Raw genomic sequence first — 21285 nt, forward strand, 5'->3', positions numbered from 1 at the left:
GCAGCCCTTTCACTCTTTCCTAAGAAGTTGGAAGCTGCTGGGGGCTCTGACTCCCCCAGGGCAATGTGGTCCTGAAGGTTTGAGGCTGGAACGCAGGGGGCCATGCCCATCCTGGAGGTGACTCATTGGCTGGCACCCCAGTCTCCTGAGTCAGGTTGCTGCACTCAGCAGGATGTCTCTGCAGGGTCCTTGCCCTGCCTGCTGAGCGGCACTGTGTCTGAAACCAGTGGCCTCCCCTTCCCTGACCTGTAGGTGCTGCGGGGAGGCTGATGGATGTACCCCTGTGCATGGTTCTGTTGCAGGAGTGCTGGATCAAAGGGAAGCCCTCACCACGCTGGGCAAACGCCTGGCCCAAATCTCCACAGACCCTCGACTGGCCAAAGCCATTGTCTTGGCATCCATCTATCGCTGCCTTCATCCGCTACTCGTCATCGTCTCCTGCCTCACTCGGGACCCCTTCAGCAGCAGCCTGCAGAACCGAGCAGAGGTGGACAAGGTGAGAGCCGCCTGCTGGGGCCGTGGCAGGGAGGGGGCGAGGAGGGTTTGTTGCTCGTCTAACTCGGCTTCCTGGCTCTAGGCGAAGGCCGTTTTGAGCAGAGAGAGTGGGAGCGATCACCTGGCCTTTGTCAGGGCTGTGGCAGGCTGGGAGGAGGTGCTGAGGCGCAGAGATAGCCGTGCCAGAGATAACTACCTGCAGGACTACTTCCTCTACGCCCCCAGCCTGCGCTTCATCAATGGTGAGTCCCACAGGCCCCTCCCACTGCCAGAGCCCAAGGGTCTGGCTCAATTGGCAGGAACAAGTACCATGCAGTAGAGGCCCTGCATCCTAGGCCCAAGGGGTGAGAGCTTGGCTGTCATGGGGGTGAGAAGGGTGGGTGAACGCATGGGGGTGGGACTCTGGGCAAATCCCTTCTTAAAATAGACTCCTGCTTGTGGCCGAGCCCTGGCTTTGGGCCTTCGAGTGACTGCACAGCTTGGCCTCCGGGCCTTCTGCACAGGAACTGCCAGGGAGCCTCGGGCCAGGCATTTGCCTGTGACACTGAGTCAATCGGCCTCGCATGACCCAAACAGGTGTGGGTGCTTCCGTGCAGACCCTTGGGAGTCCGTCTGTCTCTGACCAAGGGAGCCCATCCTGATGAGGGAAAGGAGCAAAGCTGGGGCTTACAAAGGGGTGGGCAGCGGCTCCTGTGCTGAGAGCCGGGTGCTTATACCTGGCCTGGCTCCTCCCCACAGGCCTGGTCAAGCAGTTCTCTGAGAACATCTACGAAACCTTCCTGGTATCGGCGCCCGCAGACTGCACCATGCCCTCTGCGGCCTGCAACCAGTACAGCGAGGAGGAGGAGCTGGTGAAAGGTGTCCTCATGGCCGGCTTGTACCCCAACCTCATCCAGGTAGGAGCCCTCTGGATGACTGGGAGCTCCCTCCCTTCCTTTGTGGCTGCCCCAGTCCCAGGGCTCAGCAGGCTGCCTGCACTCCTGGGCATTGTGGCCCCACCCCACAATCTCCTGGCTCTCTGGACATTGTCCATTTGCATAGTGTGTGTGAGAGGGTGGGGCTGTGGTCTGGGATCACTCTCCTTCCACTGGGGCTCTGTGCTCGTGCCTCTGTTGGTAGGGCACGGCCGAGGGCAAATTGCCTGCTGCCCATCCTGTGTGACACAATCAACCCCCCACCCCACCCCCAATCTCTCCCACTGCCAAACCAGCCAGGCCGTCTGGTCTCCAACACAGGCCTGTGCTCGTCCAGCCATGGCTCACTGAGGTGATGGACAATTCCTCCCCCGTTGGGCTCCCCAATCCCCTGCCTCCTGTGATGTGCTTTGCAGCAGCCAGGCCTGGCTATCACAACTTCTTCCTGCCTCCAGCCATCCTCTGCCACCAGCAGGGAGAGGGCAAGACTGCCACAGCAGCTCAAGGTGGCCAGGAGGGAAACCCCTGCTCAGGTCTTGCTGGTTGCCCGGGATTCTAGCAGCACCTGGCAGGCCTGTATATAACCTGACTCTCCTGCTTGCTGAGATGCCTTTCCTGTTCTCAGGTGAGACAAGGCAAAGTGACGCGGCAGGGAAAATTCAAGCCCAACAGTTACTCTTATCGGACAAAGGCTGGCACCGTCCTGCTTCACAAGTCGACCATCAACAGGCAAGTGGCGGGTGTGAACGTGGGGGCAGATGGTCCTGGTGCATGCTGAGGCCAGCACCGCGGGGAAGGGAGTGAGCTCCTGGACACTGGGGCTGGAACCTCCTCGTAGGTGGGTTTGCTGGGGCTGCTCTCTTGCTGCCGTTCCAAAGAGGAGCTCTGCTGTTCCAGGGCTGCCTGGTCTCACCCTTTGGAGAGGGCCGTCCCTTCGAGGCCCTTCGCTCTGGGCTGTGCCTGGCATGGTGTAAGTGGCAGGGGTTGGGTGGACTGATAGCAGGTACCTGCATGTGGTTGGCAGTAACCCCCTGCTTTTCCTGACCAGGGAGGCCTCTAAGCTCTACAGCCGCTGGCTGACTTACTTCATGGCGGTGAAGTCCAACGGAGGGGTGTTTGTGCGGGATTCCTCCCAGGTCCATCCACTGGCTGTGCTGCTAATGACTGACACTGATATCCACGTCCGAGGTGCGTGCTACAGCTGGTTTCCCCTGCTCTGCTGGTCATGCTACGCTGCAGTTCTGCCTCCCCAGGTCTGCTCAGTCCCTGCCCCCGTCGGTACCGGGGGGGCTAAACTGAGGCATTTGTCAGAGCAGGAGCTCTTGCACCTGTGTGACCTCTCCCCATTAGCTCCTGGCAGAGTTAACCCTTTGAGCACCATGGAGGCAGTGGTTACTTCCCTATAAACTGGTCTACCCACACCATCCAGGTGCTGGAGCCCACCCTCCTGACCCATGCTCCCAGCTTTCCCCTGCATGCTCCCAGTTCTGTGTCCTCTGCTGCCTGCATGGTTGGACTCTTGCTTTGGGCTGGAAGCTGATAAGATAGATACACACTGGCTTTTGGACCATTCCCCTCGGGCTGGCTTAGAGCCTGAGGCAGGAAAGGCTGCCAGACCCAGACGGTGTCTGAATAAGCAGGTATTTGTGAAATGTCGTGCTCGGCAGCTAACGTTTCACAAGCTGGGCCCAGTTCCCAACAGCTCGAGGGTCTGATGTGTGTGGAATACACCTGCAGGAGGTGGACAATGGCTTCTAGCCTAAACTCAGTCACTTGCTGCTAGAGGTGGGGGCTGGAGCTGAGGAACAATTTCTCCTCCCCAGGGAGATACAGCTTTATCAGTTCAGATGGAAGCAGTACCTCAGCAGGCCCCAGGGTCTGTACATCCTTGGGAACGTAACCTCCTGTTCATGGCTACTGCGGCCTTTCCCAGTCCCTCTTCCAAGGCAGCAGCCTGGAGTGAGTGAGGGTAAAGCCATCAGTGAGGTGCCAGGCCCTGGTGAGTTGCTTCTCCCTGTCTTCCTTTCGCGTGTGCACAGACCTTGAGCTGCTCCTATGGGAAATGTGTGGAGGAGCCTGAGCGCTCTGGCAGGTGAGCACAGCTTGCAGAGGGGATCTCAGACTTTGGCTAACTGAGGGCAGGGGTTGGATCTGCACCAATCCCTCCTGCTCCAGTGGCAGGGGAAAGGCTGAAGTGCATTTTGACATGCTGGGCCTAGTCAGTTCCATCCTGCTGCTTAACTCCACTCACCTGCTCCTTTCTTTTCCCCCAAGATGATGGATGGCGGGCAACAGTCTCTCTGACCGATAGTGACCTTCTGGTGCTGGAAGGAGACTCGTACACAATCCGCCTCTTGCGTGATTTCCGTGTGTCGCTCTCCAAGATGGTGGAGACCTGCCTGTGTTATGAAATGTCTGCTATCCCAGGGGACCTGCACCATCAACACAGCCAGCTGCTTGACATCTTGGTGGATCTGCTCAAGGGACCTCCTGGCAGCTTTGGCGCCTAGATAGAGGTGGAGGATTGAGCGTGGGGACTTGTAATTTGTATAAAGATGTTCACAAATGTTTATTTAAATAAAGTTCTATTTATCCCTTGTGAAGTCATCTCTCTCCATCCTAGAAGATCAGTGTTGTCAGAATCTCCTGCTGTTGGCTCCGGGCATGGTCATCGTGTAGGAGGAACCAGCACCGCCCTGGCATCGGCCCCTGCTGAGGCACAGAGAATGGACTGGAAGTGCTGACGCCCCAGAGTTCAATGGAAAGTCACTTCCTCTGTTCCAAAGGTCATCGTAGCCCCTGAACTGGAAAGGAATTGACATGGCTGACTTCTGCAACCCTTCCATTGCCTCCACCCTGCAGGGCATGCCCAGAGCAGCTCTCAACGTAGGCAGAAGATGGACTTTCAGCTCATGGCTGTGCCTGCAGTGAGGGTCGGGGCCAGCCAGAGCGGAGCTGGCAGCTCTGCTGCAGGGTGGTGGTTTGTTGTCTCTTAACTTTCCACTTGCTGAGCCCAGTCTGAAGAGGCAAGAGGGAGAGTGAGCCCTGGAAGGGGCTGGACCCAACATTCCATGGAGAGGGCATCTCTGAGCCTGTAGCGGCTAGAGGCGGTTTCCTGCTGCACAAATCAAGCTGTGTTGGCATTAGGAGTGTGAGATGTCGTGTAGTTTCTATCTGCCTGTATTTTTGTCCTTTTTTGCTTTTTATTTTTTTTTAAATTTCTTGTTCTCCTTCTGTCAAGGAGGCCAGCTCCCTGTAACCTGTGCAACCCATAAAGCGATTGCAGATGCCACTCATTCTGGTAGCCCATCTACTTGAGTAATGCTAATCCCTGTTTTTCTATGACCTGGGACCAGAGTAGCACAGAAGCAGGGTTCTGTGACTAACGCACAACGTTCTGAGGCATGAGCTCTCATCCCAGCTCTGTCTCAGTTCCCTGTCTGTCGATGAAGATAGCAACCTACCTCACAGGGCTGTTGTGAGGATAAATTCACTCATGTCTGTAAAGTGTGTGAGATTGGTAGCAGGAGCATGCTACAGCTGAGCTGGTATCTGACAGTGGCTTTGGAGGTGGTCTGTCTGTTATGATGTCTGTATCCTAACATTTGCGGGAGCCCGCTTTCTAGTAGTACTGCTGATTTGCCCACCAGGGAAATGAAAGGTGGTCACTGGACTTGCAATTTATTTTTATTTCTACTGCTCTTTGTAACTCTAAAGAGATTAACGCTACCCTAATTGCAGCTGGCAGAGGCACATGTGTGATGGCCCAGAGTCTAGTTATGTATAGGGCACAGTATTGTAACTGAGTCCTGTTACACTTCTAATGGGGCTGGTAAGAAGCCACTAGGAGCTCCATCCTCCCACACAGGAGCCAGCAGCTTCCCTGGTGTGGATTAACTACAGGAGCAAAAACTAGCCTGTCATGGCCTTCAGTGCAAGCACTGAAGGCTGTAACTGAAGCAGAGACATGAAGCAGCCCCTTGCCAGTGTAATTGTACTCCCTTGGGTGCAGTGGAGATGGACTCTAGCTGTGGGCTGGGGCAGAGGGTGGGAAGCTCCCTGGGGGAGGTTACGGGAGACCTGGATCAGATGTAATTGTTGGCAGTGAGTGCCAGATAGAAGTTACGTTGGCTTCACCTCTCTTCAAGTAACTTTGTTCAGAACTGCACCTGAGGGAGGGGCTGTCTGAGGCAGCCTGGGAGTCCTGGAGCCATGCAAAACTTTTCATCTACATTTCACTTGCTTGAAAGGTTGTCACAATAATTTGACCAGTGTTTTTCTTTCAGCCTGTACAATAAACAGTATGGTTTTTCCCTTCCAGCAGGTAAAAAAAAAAAAAAACTAAGCTATTGTCTAAATGGTTCAGAACTAGTGTGATATTGGGATACTTCAGTGGCTGTTATGTGATACTGGATCTTTTTACAACATTAGATTAAAGACAATAAAAAGGGATAGAGTAGTAACCGGTTCTGTCCTTTATTAACCCCTGTATTCAAAGCAGAGTGTTCTCTTGCTATAGACTGCAGCCAAACAGGCTAGGATATGTCCCCTAGCTTCATAATGTTTTTTTATTTTGCTGTATCAGTGACAATGGGAGGAAAGAGGCAAAGCTACCATTAAATCATATTGCTGATCCAGGCCTAGCGCTTGAACTCCCATGTGTATGAATGGAGCCTGTACCATACTGCCAAAAGGTTACATAGCTCAGGAGGGGCTTGTAGTCTCAGCCTGATTTCAAGTGCAGCAGGTAGTTTTAGAGAGGTACTAACACTCACAGCATGGGAAGCTCCTGCTGCCCCATAGGGGGAGTCACTTGCTAGGCTCATCAGTGTATATCCCAGTTGATTTCCTGCCAGTGCATCAGATGAGATGATCAGGTAAGTTCTATGAGTGACAGCACCTGCCTGGCTTATTCCTCATTCAGTTCTAGACCATGCAACCTCAGCCCCTTGTTGACCCACACCTCACAGGGTCCAGGTGCAGAGGTGGAATAAAAGCAACTCTAGGTAATTAATTCAAACATTTAGAAGCTGTACCTGCAAAACAGGAGGCTTAAGAGCAAGGTGGCCTCAAACAGCTGTTGGCCTTCATTTTTCAAAGTGGTAGGCACAGGCCTGAGCAAGCACCCTGAGACTTGACTTAATGGCCCAACAGGCTGCTCCTTAGGGCCCATAAATGTTGCCAACAGTGTTCCTGCTCTGTAAACAAGCTGGACAGAGGAGGGACTTGAAGTGATTTCAATCACAGCCTTGCTGCAGCCAGGAAGAAGCCTGTTGAAGGGCCTGAGGAGTTTGCACCTATGCTGTTTACCGATCCCTACAAGCAATTTCAGCCTGTTAACCTGATTGACCATGCACAATGCAAGAGCTGCAGGAGGGACTCTTGTCAGAATGCTTGCACAGTACAGAAAGCTGACAGGGATGGCCAGAGGGCTAGGCTGCGGACAGACATGTAGCAGCCCTACTTGGCCTTCTGTGAACCTACACACTATAGTGAGGTCTGGTGTCTCCAACTTTCCTCTCCATCCTAGGCCCTAGCACCTGAGTCAGTCTTCTTCAGTGGGCAACCCATTTTATCTATTGAGCCTCCCCAGGCTACAGCTGCACCCACCTTGAGTTTGTCCCCTGTCCAGAAAATCCTAGAGCTTGGATGCTGCTTGTCTTGCGGGAGAGAAGAGGGGGAGCTTACTGCAGTCAGGTTCTTTCACCATAACTGTGTTACCCCAGCCTTGATTAGGTCTGTTCCATTTGTTAAGACTTAAAGGGCTTGCTAGGGGAGTTCGTGACACTGAGGGAGTGTTACTCAGCAAGTGAAGCTGGCTAACACTCCCTGGTGGCTCCATATTTCCCACAAAAAAGGAGACCAAATGAGGTCAGGCAAAGGTAGGAAGGACCAAGCCCCAGCCAGCTGTGCTTACAGTGGTGGAGCACCACCTCCTGCTAGTTGACAGGAGAAGGTTTTAAAACCAAGAGGCAGGCAGCAGCTTGCATAGGGCTCACAAAAGGAAGAGGAGAGAAGCTGTTAAGGGCAGGATGAAGAGAGCAGCTGTTTCCCCCCCCCCCCCCACACACAGAGCACTAGGCCTCGACTTGATAAAGGAACAAAAATAAGAGGAACCTCAATGCGGGGACCTGGCGAGATTTCATTTAGACACCACTCCAGGGCCTTAGGATCCAGATGCAGAAGGTGCATAATTGAGTTTATAAAAACAGCCCAGCCCAATTTCTGCCCCTCAGCCTGATTTGCAGCAGTGCTCGACCCCCACAGCTCCCAGTTGGAAGAGTTGCAGATGCTCATGATGGCTGGAAATCCAGTCACTGAGCTTTAGATCTCTAAAGCAACTTTGCCAACTTTACAGTATCCACAGGAAGCAAAATTTACCCCATCTTCCATACCAGGAAACAGAGGCCAAGATACAGTAAGTGACTTGCCAAAAGTCACAGAATTAGGTTCACGGCTGGGAGTCAAGACGCAACTTGGGTCCCAGTTTGCTGTTCTCACATATTTCCTCTCTGCTCCCTGCAAAGCAACTCAAGCAGCACCAGTGACGCTGAAGTAAACGCAACAGTCCATTCTCCTACCACCCAGCCAAGCACACCACAGGTCAGAGGATCGTTGCGCTGTCGAATGGGCTCCCCAGATTACGCCATTCATATAGCACCATCAGCGCACACGGTGCATTAGGATCAAAGCAAGATCCCCATGTCACAACTACATTCTATTCGCTGTGGAGGTCGGTCCCGAGAAGAGGGGAATATGGAGGCTGAGCGACTGACGACACATAGAGCTGGATATGCAAATACTGCAGGAGAATGAATGAACCTGCTCCTGCCTCTGCCCGTGCTGTATTTACTCAGCAGCAGCCTAGGATTTAACCCACCATCCAAAGAACGGGTTTGTTTCCCAGAAAAATATCAGCCCCCAAAGAAATGCAAATTCACACTCGTGCCAAGGTTCAACATCTAGAAGCTTTATTTCAATCCTTTACAATAGTAAGAATCACAACGTCAAATCAGGAAATGTTGCTAATGGAGACACCAGTCTTGTACAGTCAACAAGGAGGGTGAAACAAAGGCAGAAGTAAACCAGTATGAATTCACTCCCTGGCGTCAGTACCAGGGGTTTGCACTCCCCCTCTAGTATTCTACCACCTCTCCCAAGTAGCTGGAGCCTCAGCCTTTACATCCATGCAATAATCTCCCCCCTCCCATCAGCACCCTCTAGATTATAGGAACATTTGTATCACTCAACATTATAGCAACAGTTGGCTGCACAGTCGCTGCCAAAAACCGGACATCTCCGTGCTCTCCTCAGTCATTATGGTGCATCTCGTGATGCGGAAGGAGCCTCTGTATAATATTCCTACAATACAAAAATGTTAATACTTAACCCTTAGAGAGCACCTAATACACACTAATCCTACCTCACACCTCCACTGTGAGGTAACTATTATTATCCCCGTTTTGCAGATGAGGAAACTGAGCCTGAGAGGTTAAGTGATTTCCCAAGACTACAGAGGGAGACAATATCGAAGCCAGTATTAGAACTCCAGTGTTCCTTGCTCCTAGCCCTGTGCTCAGAGCATACCTGCCTCTCAGTCCACCCCCCTCTCCTCCTTTCCTTCTATGCCTTTTCCACCATGTACCTATGTTAAGGGATTACTGAGCCTTCAGGCAATACCAAATGCCAGAAAGAGAAGTCAGCAGAGGGCTGGAATAAAGGAGTCTTGACTGATCTTACACTGGATGCCATCCTGTATTGAGACTTTTATGAGAAGGAAAAATATAGTAGCTAGATCGTCAGTGGCAAAGGGCAACAAAAGGTGGAGGATGCTTTCCACAGCTGTCTTCCACAGTTCTACGTTTATCTTGGCTTCTACTACTTGTCAAACTCCTTCCTCTTGGAAGCAAAGAATCTTCTTGTGAATTCCCCCCACACACACACACACACAAACTGCCCTTGGGCAGAGTAACAAGATGGGGGAGGTCACATCTTTTATTGGACCAACTTCTGTTGGTGAGAGAGAAGCTTTTGTGCTCTGTGTAGCTCAAAAGCTTGTCTCTCTAACCAGCAGAAGTCAGCCCAATAAAAGATGCGACTTCACCCAGCGTGTCTCTCTAATATCCTGGGACCAACACGGCTACAACAACACTGCATATACTTGGGCAGAATGACATTTCTTCCACCCCAAAAAGATGACGCTGTTCTCCAGCCAACTAACCAGTTACTCTTCCTACTGAGTCTTTGCTCGGTGGTCCAGCAAAAGCTAAAGAGGTCTTGGCATTTTCTTTCCATCTCCTGTGGTGGAGATGGAACATGGGGCATCCTGGCAGTTCGAGAATCTGGAAGACCCTGAGTTCTCATGTCAGAGAACAAAATTCTGCTCAGAGGGCACCAAACACACAATGGTTCTAGTCTAGAGCCTCATTCACACTGACGCACTACTCCGTGTACAGGGGACAACAGCAAGGATCAGCATAAGGAACTACACTCACTTAGCAGTAAGGGACCAAGCATGACAACGGGAGGCACATTAAGGCTGTAGCCCAGCCTCTGGGGCCAGGTGCTGCACAGCAGAACACATGCAGCCCCAGAACAGCAAAGGCCAAAGCAGCCAGACCGTGCAGCCTCCTGCTGTTGTGGCCTTGAGTTGATCCACTTTTGTTTATTTGAATGTCCTTTGTTTTACAGTATTAAAGCCCCACTGAACCATGTACGTCACTGTCAACTAAACAATCCCCAGGCACTGAGCAGCCAGCCGTTCCCACAGAGGCCCTGACTGCACCCCAATGCGACATGCTGGTGTGCGAGAGAGAGCAAGTATGGAAGGTGGAACCAAGAGTCATCACAGAAAAGGAACCTCCAAGCTCCTGCAGGAGTCACTTTCCAAAGAGCCTATTAACCTCACCTGTTAGCCTTTCACCGCAGCAGCCATTACAGACATCTCAAAGCCAATCTCAGCTTTAACCACAAGCCCAGAAAAAGATTCCTTTTCCCCCAAAGGTAAGACTTGTCATGGCCCTAGGACACACATTCCCATCTAGCCTTGCCATGGCTACAATGGAGCTGCTCTTGCTAACAGGGCAGATCCCCATTTCCAGCCCATCACACTCTGCCAGGGGGCTGCTCTGCACTGAGACCACAGCAGCAGGTTGCTTTTATGCCCCATCCATTGTGAGTCAAGTCCACTGTAGCCTAAAGCTTCCTGTCAGATGTGCTTACGAAACCCAACCTGACTGCCAGCAGGGAAAAACATGCAAACCCCAGCCCACCTGTCCCAAGCCATGCTAGCTTCTTGCAGATACCTGAAACCCAGGGAATTCCTCTGGTTTCTACAAGGGCATCTGAGGCCAGGAACATTTACATTCAAGCCGCATTTAATTCAGACTCAACTCATCACTTTTAAAAAGGGAATTCATTTACTACATAGTCCTAGGATCAACCCTAACAAGAATACACACAAATCCCTTGCATTATTCTACATCCTGCCAGTTGAACCCTGCCCAACTGGCATCCCTAATGTCTGGGAAGAGGAGCCTGGCTCAGGAGAAGCCTTCTGTTTTACATGCGTCATCTGGAGAAGATGCAGTTGGAGAGAGAACCTCTGGCTCCTTCAAGCAGTGCATGTCAACACAGCTCAGAAGCCTTTCCCCACATGGGGGCCGATCCTGCTCCCACTGGAGTCAGTGGTTGACTGCAATGGAAGCAGCATTGAGCCGTGAGGGGCAACAGCTCAGGAGTTTTCAATTAGCGGGTCAATGTCCCAAATATTTAAAGGCAGACCAGGACTAATGGGATTTTCAGCTTCTCGGAGAGATTTTCCAACCTGCTGCAGAATAGCCAGTAACGCTTCCCACAGCTTTCATTTTCAGGTCTCAGCATAACTCAGCGCTTGCTCCCATCCCTCTACATAGGAAACCAGAACCATATCAAACACACACACACACACACACACACACACAACTATTCCCAGGCTAGCAATACTTACAGCTATTTCTTTAAAGTAAAATCAAAAATTCTTAGTAAAACTGAAGCTGTCCTAGCAAAACCAAACTGGTATATCTGGATCTAGTTTAAGTCACTCAAACAGGCACAACAAATGTTAGAGAGAAGTGGCACAGAAGCACAAAGAGCTCTTAGCGTTCAGCTGAAACCTGTGAGAGTTTGGGACGGTTTGTGCACATTTAGAGAGAGGCCTTCGCTCTGCTGCAGACCAATTCATTGGAGAAAAGCAATCAAGAGGGATGAGGAGGAGGTAAAACTTAACTCGATAAAACAAGTTTTTTTCTTTCTTTTTTTGCAATCTCAGAACATAAAGTGCAATGTTGCTATCTGCCTTCCTATCAGGGTCCCCGAACTAAACACTCGCCACCTTGTGAAATTGGTAAAAAGGACCATCAGACATCCTGCCTCAATGGCTTTACTCTTCCCTGTGGTCTCTAGCAGCATGAAGTGAAAATAACGTGGTATTTCAGCTTCCACCTCTCTCTGAGTAATTCAGAAGAAAACAAATGAACCTTGGCCATATGTATCTGGAGCACATGGCTGGATTTTACAGCAGTGGCTGGAGTCTGTTATCAGCTACTCCCGCACAGGCACCTTGCTCATTAGTGCACATTTCTCAACTCCTGGGTCTGGAGGGGAGCCCCAAGCCTGACATCAGATTACCACCAATCCCAGCATCTGGCATTAAACAGGAATTTAGCTGGGACTCCACATACCTGCAGACACAGGACTGAAAGATTATCATTGGGTGATGTGCACCTACCCTACTGCAGAAATGCGCTAGCCATTGCAACCCTGTCAGGTCTCCTATTTCAGAGCAAACTTCCATTATTGCCTTGGGAAGCAAAGTCTGTGCCTTTTCCTGTTAAGGGGATTAACTCTTAAAACCATTTCTCTGGCTCAAATACCCCCTTCCCGCTCAATCCCAATTCACAGATTTAAAGAGATCTCACTGGTGTTTAGAATTTAGTAACAAAACGTAGGAAGCATCAGAGAAGGGGCAGTGATATATACCGGGAGGGGTACATGCAGGTGGATGCGTCTGTCTTGATGTTCATAGAGATCTGAGCCAGCACCTGCAGAGCCAGAGCAGCTGTCACAATGCTTCAGGGCATCACAACACCATTCAGCCATTTTACCCTGGGAGGACGCTTGACATCGAATAGGTTCTCCTCCCTTACTGAGGCAGCAGGACAGCAAGTGCAATGGCTATGGGGCCACCTTCTAATCCACCCCACGGGGAGCAATCTTTCAATGGATGGGTTGGCTATTACTGGCTTACTGGGTATGGTGCTGCCCCGGCTGCCTCTGGTTGTGCAGCCTCAGCCCTAGGTCTCCAGCGTCCATCTCTCCAGAGCAAGGTAAACACTGGAGGAAAGAAAGAAGGTTACGAGAATCTGAACCCCCTCGGGATGGGCCCTCAAAACAAGCACTGAAAGATGTAAACAACTATGTGGAACTTCCAAGCACAGAGGGCAGGAGAATTTGATGAGCCCAGCAGCTTCTCCCTGGTCCTAGGGTACCATGCGTGTGGCATGAATTGGAGAGGAAAGGTGGTAGTGATGGGGAAGAGGGGAACAGAGGGAGTTTTATGGAGAGAACAGGGTATATATAACAGCCCCTTTCAGGTGCAAATCTGCATTGTTTATTCAATTTTGTATTTAGTGGAAAAAGCACTTACAAGACTAGCAGACCACTTGGATGCAAACTATTACATTTTAATGCCATTTTATTAGAAATCATGCAAACTTTAATATAAAAAATACAAGTGCAATAAGAATCTTTGTGTGTAAATACAGATTCCGGGTTATCGTGTCACCTGTCAGCTTCCCAAAGAGAACTATTCCCACAAGCAGAGGAAGCTGTGGGCTCCTCTCCACCCCCCCTTCAAATTGGCCAGCCCCCTTAGCGGACGTCTGTCTTCAGTTAACTTTGTTCCCTGTGTTTTGTTATCCTGCTTTTTGCTTTAAGTTAGTTTGATGACTCAAGACCACCAGATTTTTTATATACATTTTGTTTCTTTAGTGTCGTTTGCAACATAATACAAGGAGCTCAACCCACAATGGTGTGTGATCTCTTGACAAGCCAGGGCTGTAACGCGCCTTCATATTGTAAGCCTGTCTACTCTGCCCCTCCCAACCTTTCACAGACATTCAGCTTTCCCTCTCTGGCTCCCTGGATGGGAGGCAGCTGTTCACTTCTTCCCCATCCTAGCCTCCCACCAGATTGCATCTAGCCAGGTAATCTGTTGACCCCTACATTTAACATTTGTTAAAAAATAATACATATCACACTGGATCCCTTGCATCAGAACACACACACCCTGCATTAACCTGCAACATACTGTTTGAAGCAGCTTCCTGGTCTGATACCCTAACCCCGGCCTGATACCATGGCAAAGAAAAAAAACAACAAACGGTCTGTGGCTATTCGAGTTAATAAATATACTTTGCGCCTTTTGTTAATCCAACAGAAGCAACTACAAAGGTGCCAGGGCATCCTCTAGGGCTTGGTTATTTACCCCGATAGGAGGTTCTCTAAGCATCCCTTTAGCATCACTTGTTGCAGTCAATACAAGGCTTGGTTGAACTGTTACAGCAAGAGATTTTTTTTTTTTAGCACATTCTTATGCCTTTCCTTTCAGACATGGCTTAATCCCATGAATTTGCTCCATCATTTAAAAATATTTAAAAAAAACAACACAAAGAAAACAGTTACAATTGCTGGATATGTCGATAAGAAGCCAGCACTGCAGCAGCGGTTAATGTCTTTATTCCTATGGTTAGGGAAAGAAGGAAAGAGAGAAAAGGAAACTTAGCATGGTCATAGCACAATAAATCATCAGCACTTCGTCACAAAAAAAAAATGAAACGGTTAAAGTCAACAGTTAAAACAGCCTAATGTGTGTGTATAATATAGATAATCATTAAATAGGAACAGCAGAAACTGAAGCAGCAGGAGGAGAAGTTAAAAAAGAGAAAGATCACAGCTTATCCCCATTAACTCCGGCCTGGCTTTGGCCACTCGCAGCAGAGCCCCACTGCTTCCTCCCAAACGCAGCAATAGAATGAGGCTTGGCGCCCTCCCCAGAACGAGAAGTGGCTTTAAGCATATGTTTAGTCTAGAGATCTCCAGCTGCCTGTCCCTAAGAAACACGTCATTCAGACTCACACTGGTGTCCTCCTAAGAGCAAGAGGATCGGAGGTGAGGAGAGGAAAGGATGCCCTTTCCACCCAACACGAGATCACCAGAGCCTGAGACACACTGGGGCAGGCAGAGCCACTGTCACGATGAAATGAACCTCAGATTCCTGGGCTGTATGGGTGAACAACTACATTGCTGTGTTGACAGACAGCACCACTGAAAGGGAAGCTAGCCCTGCTAAAATGCTGTCCCCTTCCCACCTAAAGCCAAGTGCCGGGTTAAGGGATCCAAGCTGAGTTACTCTGGGAAGCACATGGGAGGCGGGGTGGGTGGGGACGAGTCACAAGCCTTGCTGAGAAAGCATCGCAGAAAGGTCTTCTGCATGGGGAGCCGGCTGTTGCAGCGGTGACGAGGAGGCGATGGAGCCCAGGCTCTCGCTGACGGACGTGCTACACCAGGGGGAAGTGCTGCTGGAAAGGTTGGGGGATTTGGAGACGACGATGATGTCCGCTCCGTGGTCCGTGCGAGCCTTAGCCTTCTCACGGAACATCAGTTTGTGGGATTCAATCTGCAGCGACACAAGGGGGTAGGTGAGATGGGGAGAAGGGGAGGAGAGAGGGGGCAGGGGAGCGGAGGATGATACCATAATGTCATCATTAGATGCCTGGAAAATAAAAGGCAATTTTCTTCATTAAAAATAAGGCAAAATATTGACAGAAAAATGTAACTTTAAGCTTAAATCCGTTAGATCAATGTCCACAGGCTGCTCCACCCCTGCTGCGAGTGCTCGCCCCTCCCCACCCTGTGGAGCTGAGAAGAGAGGAAGGCATGAGCACTTACTTGTTTCTTGTATCTGAGTGCCGAAGCTCTGAATTTCCCTTTGGTCACCACCACCACCCACAGCGGGCGCAGTCGGCCCTACTCCATTCTCCTGCATTTCACAGCCGGCCTGGGGCTCTGTCACATCTCCATTCTGAGGGGCCTGAGCCAGCAGCGCTGCCTCTTCACTCCCCTCAGGCTATAATGAAACAATGGGGTTGGAGAGGACAATGATGTGTCAGTAGAAGGATGGGAATGAAATGGAGTGAAATGAAGGAACTACAGTCAGGGTGCCACAGAGACCCCCCCTCCACTCGCACCAAGATGGGGGGTGGTTAGAAATGCAGCAGAGAAGTGCTACAATCAACTCCCTGGTTTCCTGAAAACCCACCCGTATTGAGCAGCTCTCCAATCAGAGCGACATCTGGCAGCGACGTGCTTCAATAACCCACAACCCCAGCCAGTCTCACAAAACCTCACTGGCCTCCTGCCACATCTCAGCTAGCTAGTCATAGCCAACACTGAATGAGCACTCATATTATTAAACATCTAGTCACTTCCATGGAATATGCAGTACATTCACATGTCGTACCAGGCCAGCAGCAAGAAGACTGGAACAAAGTGACACCATCACCCATGAGAAGACTACCAAGCATTACCCTGTAGGATTAAAACCGAAGGGACTTGTGAAAATAAGTAATCTGAATATATTGCAATGAGACAGTCTCCTTGATTTGATTGTTTCTATTGCTTATTTGCTTACTTGTCAGATTAATAATCCACAGTGGATCCCACACCCACAAAGGCAAGTTAGCACAGAAGACCACATCCTTGCCATACTGGCTGAAGCTGGTCTATGGCCATTTGGTGCAGCTCTTCAAGGGATAGGATTCTGTTCTGTGGCATGTTCTCCTTAACAAGGGGTGATCCTATTTGGAATCGCTGATTTCCAGTACACTGCTCTTGGGAAAATGAGTTTACACTGCTAAGATAGAGCTGTGGCTTCTTCAGGGGAATGCAGAATTATCTGGAAAGCCCCTCAGCAGATGTGACTAGCAGCACAGGAGGGGGCTGAGAAAAGACGAGACACCATCTGGAAGCAGGCTGTGTTCACAGGAGCAGAGTGAGCACTGCAGACAGAACTCATCTGTACTGTGTTCTCTGTATCGAGGGGTGCTGTGGATGGTCCTGACTAACAATGAATGCACTCCATGATACTTCGGCCACCATCCCGCTCCTGCTTACCATGTTCCTTTGGAGAAAGCCCTTACAAAATGGGTTCCTCAAGCGGCCAAGGGAATGCATTTGGAACAACGATTTTGCCGTTTTCTTTTAGAGGATCTGAGTGGGGACTGAGAAATCTTATTGACTATAGGTATGGCCATTTCCTACACTGCCTAGTGGGGCTGCAAATCTAGCAATAGCTGGCAATTCCCCACCAGTCTCGTGTAGCTTCAACAGACAGTGCACCCGTCTGACCCCCCTTTCTGGGGTTTAAACCCACATGAACAACCATAATTTTGGTACCTAGATAATTCTGAAGGAAAACGCACAGAAACTTGCAAGGTTCCCACCTCTACACAACTCTTCTGCAAGCCGAGCAAGACCAGCTGTCTTGCACCTAACACCTTGACAGACCACTAGAGGGCAGGTTTCAGAATAGCAGCCGTGTTAGTCTGTATTCGCAAAAAGAAAAGGAGTACTTGTGGCACCTTAGAGACTAACAAATTTATTAGAGCATAAGCTTTCGTGAGCTACAGCTCACTTCATTGGATGCATTTGGTGGAAAAAACAGAGGAGAGATTTATATACACACACACAGAGAACATGAAACAATGGGTTTATCATACACACTGTAAGGAGAGTGATCACTTAAGATAAGCCATCACCAACAGCAGGGGGGGGAAAGGAGGAAAACCTTTCCTGGTGACAAGCAAGGTAGGCTAATTCCAGCAGTTAACAAGAATATCAGAGGAACAGTGGGGGGTGGGGTGGGAGGGAGAAATACCATGGGGAAATAGTTTTACTTTGTGTAATGACTCATCCATTCCCAGTCTCTATTCAAGCCTAAGTTAATTGTATCCAGTTTGCAAATTAATTCCAATTCAGCAGTCTCTCGTTGGAGTCTGTTTTTGAAGCTTTTTTGTTGAAGGATAGCCACTCTTAGGTCTGTGATCGAGTGACCAGAGAGATTGAAGTGTTCTCCAACTGGTTTTTGAATGTTATAATTCTTGACGTCTGATTTATGTCCATTCATTCTTTTACGTAGAGACTGTCCAGTTTGGCCAATATACATGGCAGAGGGGCATTGCTGGCACATGATGGCATATATCACATTGGTAGATGCGCAGGTGAACGAGCCTCTGATAGTGTGGCTGATGTGATTAGGCCCTATGATGGTGTCCCCTGAATAGATATGTGGACAGAGTTGGCAATGGGCTTTGTTGCAAGGATAGGTTCCTGGGTTAGTGGTTCTGTTGTGTGGTGTGTGGTTGCTGGTGAGTATTTGCTTCAGATTGGGGGGCTGTCTGTAAGCAAGGACTGGTCTGTCTCCCAAGATCTGTGAGAGTGATGGGTCGTCCTTCAGGATAGGTTGCAACTTCCTCGTGGCTGAACTTTACAAAAACTAGACAAGCCATTTACAAAACACACTTTGCTTCTCTACAAAAGAAAAAGGACACTAAGCTATCTAAAAAGAAAAGGAGTACCCGTGGCACCTTAGAGACTAACAAATTTATTAGAGCATAAGCTTTCGTGAGCTACAGCTCACTTCATCGCATCCGATGAAGTGAGCTGTAGCTCACGAAAGCTTATGCTCTAATAAATTTGTTAGTCTCTAAGGTGCCACGGGTACTCCTTTTCTTTTTGCGAATACAGACTAACACGGCTGCTACTCTGAAACTAAGCTATCTAAACTACTATATGCCACAAGGGGCCACAACAATGGTTCCCGTAACCCACCCAGCAATATTGTTAATCTATCCAACCATACTCTTAGTCCAGCAGAAGAATCTGTCCTATCTCGGGGCCTCTCCTTTTGCCTCTCCACCCCCACGAACATGATACAGTTCTGTGGTGACCTAGAATCCTATTTTCGACGTCTCAGACTCAAGGAATATTTCCAACACACCTCTGACCAACGTATTAACCCACAGAGACCTTCCTACCAACACTACAAAAAGAAGGATTCTGGGTGGACTCCTCCTGAAGGTCGAAACAGCAGCCTGGATTTCTACATAGACTGCTTCCACCGACGTGCACGAGCTGAAATTGTGTAAAAGCAGCATCGCTTACCCCATAACCTCAGCCATGCAGAACACAGTGCCATCCACAGCCTCAGAAACAACTCTGACATCATAATCAAAAAGGCTGACAAAGGAGGTGCTGTCGTCATCATGAATAGGTCGGAGTATGAACAAGAGGCTACTAGGCAGCTCTCCAACACCACTTTCTACAAGCCATTACCCTCTGATCCCACTGAGAGTTACCAAAAGAAACTACAGCATTTGCTCAAGAAACTCCCTGAAAAAACACAAGAACAAATCTGCACAGACACACCCCTAGAACCCCGACCTGGGGTATTCTATCTGCTACCCAAGATCCATAAACCTGGAAATCCTGGACGCCCCATCATCTCAGGCATTGGCACCCTGACAGCAGGATTGTCTGGCTATGTAGACTCCCTCCTCAGGCCCTTCGTTACCAGCACTCCCAGCTATCTTCGAGACACCACTGACTTCCTGAGGAAACTACAGTCCATTGGTGATCTTCCTAAAAACACCATCCTAGCCACTATGGATGTAGAAGCCTCTACACCAACATTCCACACAAAGATGGACTACAAGCCGTCAGGAACAGTATCCCCGATACTGTCACGGCTAACCTGGTGGCTGAACTTTGTGACTTTGTCCTGACCCATAACTATTTCACATTTGGTGACAATGTATACCTTCAAATCAGCGGCACTGTGATGGGTACCCGCAGGGCCCCACAGTATGCCAACATTTGTATGGCTGACTTAGAACAACGCTTCCTCAGCTCTCGTCCCCTAATGCCCCTACTCTACTTGCGCTACATTGATGACATCTTCATCATCTGGACCCATGGAAAAGAAGCTCTTGAGGAATTGCACCATGATTTCAACAATTTCCATCCCACCATCAACCTCAGCCTGGACCAGTCCACACAAGAGATCCACTTCCTGGACACTACGGTGCTAAGAAGCGATGGTCACATAAACACCACCCTATATCGGAAACCTACTGACCGCTATTCCTACCTACATGCCTCTAGCTTTCATCCAGATCATACCACTCGATCCATTGTCTACAGCCAAGCGCTACGATATAACCGCATTTGCTCCAACCCCTCAGACAGAGACAAACACCTACAAGATCTCTATCATGCATTCCTACAACTACAATACCCACCTGCTGAAGTGAAGAAACAGATTGACAGAGCCAGAAGAGTACCCAGAAGTCACCTACTACAGGACAGGCCCAACAAAGAAAACAACAGAACGCCACTAGCCATCACCTTCAGCCCCCAACTAAAACCTCTCCAACGCATCATCAAGGATCTACAACCTATCCTGAAGGACGACCCATCACTCTCACAGATCTTGGGAGACAGACCAGTCCTTGCTTACAGACAGCCCCCCAACCTGAAGCAAATACTCACCAGCAACCACACACCACACAACAGAACCACTAACCCAGGAACCTATCCTTGCAACAAAGCCCGTTGCCAACTCTGTCCACATATCTATTCAGGGGATACCATCATAGGGCCTAATCACATTAGCCACACTATCAGAGGCTCGTTCACCTGCACATCTACCAATGTGATATATGCCATCATGTGCGAGCAATGCCCCTCTGCCATGTACATTGGCCAAACTGGACAGTCTCTACGTAAAAGAATGAATGGACACAAATCAGACGTCAAGAATTATAACATTCAAAAACCAGTTGGAGAACACTTCAATCTCTCTGGTCACTCGATCACAGACCTAAGAGTGGCTATCCTTCAACAAAAAAGCTTCAAAAACAGACTCCAACGAGAGACTGCTGAATTGGAATTAATTTGCAAACTGGATACAATTAATTTAGGCTTGAATAGAGACTGGGAATGGATGAGTCATTACACAAAGTAAAACTATTTCCCCATGGTATTTCTCCCTCCCACCCCACCCCCCACTGTTCCTCAGATATTCTTGTTAACTGCTGGAATTAGCCTACCTTGCTTGTCACCAGGAAAGGTTTTCCTCCTTTCCCCCCCCTGCTGCTGGTGATGGCTTATCTTAAGTGATCACTCTCCTTACAGTGTGTATGATAAACCCATTGTTTCATGTTCTCTGTGTGTGTGTATATAAATCTCTCCTCTGTTTTTTCCACCAAATGCATCCGATGAAGTGAGCTGTAGCTCACGAAAGCTTATGCTCTAATAAATTTGTTAGTCTCTAAGGTGCCACAAGTACTCCTTTTCTTTTCACTAGAGGGCAGTTACAGTCAGAAAAGTACCTTTCTCACTCAGTTCTGGGCATCTGTGATTTTACTGGTTTAAACAAGGTCTGACTCCCGAGAGCCCTGAACAGCCCACAGAACTATAGATGAACAAGCTGGAGTCTAGTCTACCTCACACACTGGCAACAGAGTTAGATAAGATTTGACAGCAGGATCGGTGTTGAGGGAAGAGGTACTAGGCACGCTACTTGGGTTCTCGCACACCCAGGCGAATGTCCAGCTCTGACAGGGAATTCACAATGCAAACTGGATGTGGAGGTGATAGAGAGACTATCAATGGAACCAAACACCATTGGACAACATTGGCCATCAGCAAACTGCACTAGCGTAATTACTGTAAAGTATAAGTAGCTGGAAGAGCCTGGCATAAAATAGGACAGGGA

The 21285-nt window shown here is 49.4% G+C and overlaps 2 protein-coding genes across 26 annotated transcripts in view; one reads left to right on the top strand and one right to left on the bottom strand.

Annotated features, from left to right (window-relative positions):
- DHX30 (DExH-box helicase 30) overlaps positions 1-5872 on the top strand; it is a 42188-nt gene extending 36316 nt beyond the window's left edge. For all 10 annotated transcript variants that reach the window (XM_038391531.2, XM_038391530.2, XM_038391536.2 and 7 more), the window contains 6 exons: positions 303-496; positions 578-737; positions 1234-1391; positions 2035-2138; positions 2458-2597; positions 3684-5872. In XM_038391531.2, the coding sequence (XP_038247459.1) occupies positions 303-496; positions 578-737; positions 1234-1391; positions 2035-2138; positions 2458-2597; positions 3684-3919 (992 nt within the window). In that variant the 3' untranslated portion in view covers positions 3920-5872. The remainder of the gene's footprint in view (positions 1-302; positions 497-577; positions 738-1233; positions 1392-2034; positions 2139-2457; positions 2598-3683) is intronic.
- Positions 5873-8358: 2486 nt separating this feature from the next.
- Positions 8359-21285, bottom strand: part of MAP4 (microtubule associated protein 4) — a 301104-nt gene continuing 288177 nt past the window's right edge. For 6 of the 16 annotated variants that reach the window (XM_043509816.1, XM_043509806.1, XM_043509813.1 and 3 more), the window contains 2 exons: positions 15399-15576; positions 13112-15126 (listed from right to left, as the gene is read on the bottom strand). In XM_043509816.1, coding sequence (XP_043365751.1) covers positions 15122-15126; positions 15399-15576 — 183 coding nt within the window. In that variant the 3' untranslated portion in view covers positions 13112-15121. Of the gene's footprint in view, positions 15223-15398; positions 15577-21285 lie in introns of all 16 variants that reach the window. The other 10 variants (XM_043509805.1, XM_043509812.1, XM_043509815.1 and 7 more) reach the window with 4 other exon arrangements.

The sequence above is a fragment of the Dermochelys coriacea genome, chromosome 2, assembly GCF_009764565.3.
Source record: "Dermochelys coriacea isolate rDerCor1 chromosome 2, rDerCor1.pri.v4, whole genome shotgun sequence".
Classification (NCBI taxonomy): Eukaryota; Metazoa; Chordata; order Testudines; family Dermochelyidae; genus Dermochelys; species Dermochelys coriacea.